At 30.4% G+C, this 6,936-nt stretch overlaps 1 protein-coding gene and 1 long non-coding RNA gene across 2 annotated transcripts; both read right to left on the minus strand.

Moving 5' to 3' along the window:
- Positions 1 to 1,176: 1,176 nt before the first annotated feature.
- Positions 1,177 to 4,655, minus strand: LOC133818287 (uncharacterized). Its single transcript, XR_009885870.1, has 4 exons — positions 4,515 to 4,655; positions 4,348 to 4,396; positions 2,579 to 2,619; positions 1,177 to 2,058 (listed from the first exon to the last, which is right to left on the minus strand). It is a non-coding gene; the product is annotated as an uncharacterized LOC133818287 (long non-coding RNA).
- A 1,143-nt stretch (positions 4,656 to 5,798) lies between these two features.
- On the minus strand, positions 5,799 to 6,675 carry LOC133818294 (uncharacterized). The gene is made up of 4 exons (XM_062251073.1): positions 6,632 to 6,675; positions 6,411 to 6,482; positions 6,040 to 6,305; positions 5,799 to 5,960 (listed from the first exon to the last, which is right to left on the minus strand). Exons 1-4 carry the CDS (start codon positions 6,665 to 6,667, stop codon positions 5,957 to 5,959), a joined length of 378 nt encoding a protein of 125 aa, XP_062107057.1. The 5' UTR covers positions 6,668 to 6,675; the 3' UTR covers positions 5,799 to 5,956.
- Between the last annotated feature and the right edge of the window lie 261 nt (positions 6,676 to 6,936).

A 6,936-nucleotide genomic window follows, 5' to 3' on the forward strand; every position in this document is an offset into this window, starting at 1 on the left:
GCATAAAAAAAATTTACAATTTCAACATTTTGTGCAGGAGGTTGAAAAGTCAATCCTTTAGATTTTGATAATTTATATAAATATTGGAATTCAATAGTACTAATATGTTACAAATTAATCATTTAATAGTACAAATTTTAAATTTTTTCTCTTTTGTATTTTGATATTGGTAACTTTCATTAAGCCGGCTATGAATCAGCCAAAATCAAATCAACAATAGAAGTGGGGAAACCAGGTCACCAAGTATATTAATTAGCCAAAGAGAGAGCCAATTTTGCAAGACCATAGCTACTCTTGGTCTCTCTAAGATTATGAACAAACTGAATATTAATAAACTTATTACAGAGCAACAAAATATCACTAGGAACCACATCAGGGGAAGTTGCCTCATTCAACCGCCTATTGATAATCTTGGTAGCATTCAGACAATCTAACTCAATAACCACATTCACGAACCCCAGTTGCAGAGCAGCTTCCAAACCATATAGAATTGCTTTTAACTCAGCTTCAATTGGATCAAATGTGGCTGAAACTAGACAGGCACACGAAGCAAGGACTCTGCCCAAGTGGTCTCAAAATACAACACCATATCCAATCATTTGATCCCTCGATCTTACTGCTGCATCAAAGTTCATCTTAATGACTCCTTGAGGTGGCAAGCTTCAAGTCAGGTTGCGGTTGGCTTGTTTAGAGGTATGAACAATGCTCATGTTAGCTTCCTAAAACTTATGTAGGTAATCCATTGACCAATTGATCACCATTCTGTTAGAGAATATATTATATTCAATGGGAAACCAAAATAAAACTCTATGCAAAAGGTTACAAAAGACAAGATGATAGATAAACAAGTGTTACAACTCTATTGCTCAAAATACAAGTAAATAGAAAGATGTAGAAGAGGAAGATCACAAACTCAAAATAATAATAATACAAGTAAATAAGAACAAGAAAAAAAAGAGTGAAAATAACAATAATAATAATACAAACTCTCACACAACCAAAGTGTAGAGTAGTGGGGATCACCAACTTGAACAAGGTTCAAAACCTTTGTCCAAAAGCTTATAACCACTAAGGGATCTATCAAGGAAATAGCTCTTTGGAATTATCAAGTCTCTATGTTGTATTTTCCACCAAAGTGCTTTGTGGATAGAAAATGATGTGTCTTACAAGTGAGCATTAGGCTCCTATTTATAGAGTTTGAGATACCGTTTGAATTTCAAATTCCACCAACCACCATGGTTTTTACCAATGTTTAATTGGATGTTTATTGAATTAAAATGGAGGTTTGAGAGTTACTTAGGATGTTATAACCGTTCAATTTGGAAAAAAACTGAAAAGTGGTATTGGTTGTCAGCCTCACTGGTCGCGCCCAGGAGTATCAGTGGTCACGGCCACTGGCCTCTGTCCCCCAAGCCGCGGCTAGGGATAAACAGTGGCTGCGACAACCTGCCATTTTAAGCACATAAAATTTCAGTTTTTCCAAAACGTCCCAAACCCTTTCCAACATGCTTTTGTAACCTCCATACACCTAATGAGAGTTAATAACATGTCTCCAACAACCATATTTCATAATGGCTTTGTGAAATCCAATCTCAAATATTTAACATACAATCTGCACATTATTGGCTAATATTTGGGAGTTACAAATTTGTAACTCAAAATATGTCACACTTGGGCACACACATGTGTCCAATTTTGTGAAGAACGCCCTAGACTAGTACTTATTAAAACATTCACATATCGTTGGTCCATAAAGAAAACCACTTTTTATAAAGGTCTCAGTGGGGACTTGCTTAAAACAATGCAAGCTGGGCCCATTAGTTTAAAAAGAAAATATGAGTTTTTATGCAAAGTTCAAAAGAAACAATATTAAATAATTAAGTCCCACTGATAATTTAGAAAGTCTCTTAAAACATAACATAATTAAAATGGCATCCTAAAGTGATCGTTTATTTCGTCCATAGGATACTCCACGCCATACACCCTACGACGATAGAACTCCTCACGTCACCACGCGTGCCACAGAGAAATCCTATTTGCTACCTGTAAGGGGGTGAGCTAAAAGCCCAGTAAGGACGTACAAACAATAAGCAAGTAAGGATACAACAAATACAAACACTAACGTTCATCTAACACATCATGGCATATCATAACATTATCGTAACATATCATCATAGCATATCATAACGTTTTCGTAACATATCATCATAGCATATCATAACGTAATCGTAACATATCATCATATCACATTCATACAGCATACATGATGAGCATGGCCCGCTAGTTGTCCATGTCACCCTATGAGGTAAACAAGAGTCTCTAGTCCTTGAATAACCTCGGCGCGTCCGCCTTAGGAGTTACGTCTTTATATCCTTAGTAACTTGGGTTACGTATTTATATCCTTAGTAACCCATTTGATGTGTCGCGTTCATCACGCTAACATCCTTTCATAAACATATCATATTCATACAAGCCAACATATCATCATATTATGGCATTCATAATTCATAACAATTCATTCATACAATAGTCTTACCATTCATAGCATAAAATCATAGAATCTATCTAACTTCCTTACCTCAGGTCCGAGCTAAGTAAATTCACAACCTCTCAATGAGCCTATAGCATCATCAAAACGACATTTCTTAGCTTCATAAAATTACTATTTTGCCCTTTCATACAACTCATGTGTGCATGGGCCATGCACACATAATAAGAGTTACACACAACATGCAATTATTCTTAATTACACATAAGGCCATAAAAGAATAATGCTTACTTTACCAACTTTGCATGCATGATCTTTCTATAAAAAAACAACATGGTTGAATAATAGACATAATTTTGGACGTAAAAGTGGATTTGCATGTAATATGCATACGTGGGAACATTGCATAATTGTGTCGTTTTAAAAACGATAATTCTACATATCTTACTTTTATCGTTTTAAAATTAATAGACTTATAACATGCTTTATTTTTCTTAAAATTTCTAGTTTGATTAAATTTCTCAAAACATTTTATTTATTATTCTCAAATGACAAAGAAATAACAAAAGCTTGGAATTTAATTAAAATACCTATGATTAATATGTTTCTTTAGAAAAATCAAATTTAATATTGGTTAATTGCGTTACATAAATGATGTGAGAAAAATATATATTTAAGTGTGGGAAAAATATATTTTATTTAAATTATTTAAGACTTAGTTTTATGTAACATAAATCCATATGTGACAATTAAATAATCATTTTTAAACTTTTTACACCAAACTTTCAGCCACTATTTAATTTCTTTAAAAATCACAAATAAATTGATTCTAAATATTTTTCTCAATCAATATAAAGAAAAATCATAACTTATCAAAATATGCATTCATACCATATTAAAATACCACTTTTAATATTACCATAAATTTAGGGTATTAATTTTATTTCAAATACTCATTAAATTCATTTTATTGAAACACTTCACATTTTTTTACAAAAAAATTCCAGCAACTATTTTTATCTTTAAAAATCACCATATTCAATTTAAAACCTCATATTTTTCTAAAAATACAATAAAAATTCTGTAGGTATTTATTTGAGTAAAATATCATTTTATTGTGACTTAAAATACATTTTTTAATTTCATAAAATTAACGTAACATCAAGGATATTACTTATGCATGCAAATCATTTTTTTTATCAAACTTTTACCCAATTATTTACAAAAAAACAGCAAGATTAATTTATCATGAAATTCATCTTTTATCTAAAAAATTTCACATAAAATCATACATGTCCAAAATCTCATCATACTCTTATTATATACATAATTCTAAGAATATTACTAACATATTCACATGCAATCTTATAAAATCCCATTTTTTCTATTCCATTGAATCTACACATGAAATCCAACAAAAACAATAACAATGGCAATAACATACATCTTATCATATTTCTAAAATCATTATTATTTCAAAACATACAAGAAAATACACATGATTGAACTTTTAACCCCTAGGCCTAAACATTTAAGATCCACCATAAAACATCACAAAATTCCCATCTACCTTCACATAAAACCTAGAATGCATCTATCATCATTTTTTTTTTCATTTTACATAAATCAATGATTTAAAATAACCATAGCAATATAAACATAAAATATAATCCTCATATAAACCCCAACAAATCCATTTTCTCAATCATTCCCATGAGCCCTTTTTAAACAAAACATATTCCCTTAAAAATACCAATCATAATCACCAATCCTACAATAATCAAACCATTAACATCACCATCAACAACCTCAAAGATAAACCCATCAAAACCAATATATAGGCTAAGAAAAACCATTACCTCTCTTGATTGTTGAATCAAGAACACTCTAGCAAGAAAACCTTGTCACCTATAGAGGATTTCCAAACACCATACATCCAAAGAAAGAAACCACAAAATCATCCTTAGATTAGAGAAGAGGAGAAGATAAAAATGCACATATGTGAAACTAGTAGATGGATTCTTACCTAGGGTTCGAAACCCTCTTCTCCTTCTCCTTCTCTTTCTTTTATTCTTCTTCCTTTCTTTTTCTTCTCTAGAAAAATATGGCAGCCTTCCTTTCTCTCTCTCTAGCTTGCCTCCCTCTCTCTCTACCCTCTCTAGATGGATGGCTGTGGTATAGAGAAGAGATGAGCAAAAATGCTCTCTAGGGTTCTAAGGTTTCATTTATAGTGTCTAGGTTTTTATTTTTCTAAAATAATAAAAGTTAATTTCTTATAAATTTATTTAATTCTAAAATCTAATTAATTAAATAAATACATTTTTATTTACCCAAAAAGGCAGCTGCAATTGTCCACCCCCCTTTCCTTCCTTGGATATCTACACTAATAAGGAAAATGTGATTTTCGTAGCTCTAAGGTCCTGTGACTTGGGGCTGGGTTTTGACCAATTTTAGTTGCGTTTTAGGAAAAGTTCTATTTCATAAAAAATGTAGATAATTTCATTATCTTTCTATCGGTACCGGTTATGTCTAAATCGGATATCTACAGCCCATGTAATACCCATTTTACTGAGGCTGGGTCTAAGGTTACGGGAATTCAAAAATGAGAACTCTATCCCCACAAAAAAAAAAAAAACAAAGACAACTCTATCTTTTCTCCTCACCATTTGTTTCCCAATATTTTTCTTGTGTGAACACAAGCCTCTTTATTTCCCTTTCTTTTTACACTACAAGAAAAAACAGTATTCATAACACTTAAAAGCTGCTAACCAGGACTATTGATAGCACTTCTGAAAATGCTAACATAGCCCCTGTTATTAAAAGTCCAGTATTTTCTATAACATTTTTTGAATGTTATGTTCGGTGTTATCTTAAACTATTCAATAACACATTTTTAGGTGCTATAATATTCAAATAATAACATTTAGATAGAGTTTTTGGTTATAAATTTGAAGTTTAATCTTGTACTTTTTTCATAACACTTTTCAACTGTTACATTTGATTATTTTGATAACATTTTTAGTTTGTTATATTATATAAACCATAACGATTTTTTACGCTTATAATATGTTTTTAAATCATAACATATAGTAATAAAATTTTAAATTTTATTTTGATAAGTATACTTATATGGTTTTTTTTAATTAAAAGATTTTCATTATTGTATTTTGATAAAAAAAAATTCAAACTTAATCATAAAATGTAATTCTCAATAGATTGATAAACCATAAGTATTACATTAAACAATAACTAATTCAAACCATGAATGTGTCTACTTCATGAGATCTTAGTTCTAACTTAAGTTTGAAAGCATAACATAATAAAGTTTTATAATCTTGAACAATTTTTACTTCAAAAATGAAAAATAGAAACATTACAAGATACACAAAAGTAAATCATGCGTGAAACTTGCTCCATCCTTCAATTCATCATCCTTTGTGCACTTGTCTTTGTTGTGAGTCCATTTGTTTAGCTACAACAAAATTTAAATAAGTAATGCTTCAACTTAAAGTTATAGTAAACTAAAAGAGTACATAAAAAAAGTTAATTACCTAATTATAACTTTATCAGCTGGCCATGCAATTATACTACCTACAACATCTTCTATAGTAGACATAATTGTTGAAGGCCTCCACAGAAATGCATCATTCTTTCTCACAAGATCTATCCCCACTTTCATAGCACTAGGCCCAAGAGGAACATGGTGAACCTCATCCTTTGGGTCACTTGAGATAAAATAACCTTCTGCAATAATTTCTCCAGATCCAATCCAATCTAATATTTTGCATTTTGAGCCAAATGTGTGGTTCTTGACACTCTAACAATATATCAATATAACAAATTCAGCAGCAGTAAATGATTTTATATTGAATATTATATGTTTTAGATTTTATCATTTTCATATAATTAGTATCATAATTACCTGAGTGGAATGAACATGAGAATTTGATTGAACATTGACATTTGATTGCTCCTCACTCTGAGTAGATGTATTCTATTTACAAGTAAGATAGAAAGACATGAATTCAACATCAAAATTAAAAAAAATACAAAAGTAAAGACTAACCAAAAAATTAAACATGAATCTTAGTTATTATTGCAATTCAGCCACATGAAATATAGTTTCAGCATCAAAATACTTACTTGATTTTTCATTAAAGAAACAATGAGTTGCTCCATGTGTTGCATTTTGTCTTTCCAATATAGTACCATAAGTGGGCCAGTAAACAATTAAAAATGATAAATAGTGTTATAACATATATCACTTTTTGAATTATATGATTTTTTTTTCTAACAAGTACTAATACGTATAAAATAGTACAATAACACCTACTTTGTTACTCTGTTTTTAACCTTTAAAACAATTTTTTTTTGTCAACCAATAAATCGTTAAACAAATTTTGAACGAGTAGAATTTGCCTATTTTGATGCTAATTATTACGAGTCAA

Source organism: Humulus lupulus, chromosome 1 (genome assembly GCF_963169125.1).
Source record: "Humulus lupulus chromosome 1, drHumLupu1.1, whole genome shotgun sequence".
In the NCBI taxonomy this organism is placed as follows: domain Eukaryota; kingdom Viridiplantae; phylum Streptophyta; class Magnoliopsida; order Rosales; family Cannabaceae; genus Humulus; species Humulus lupulus.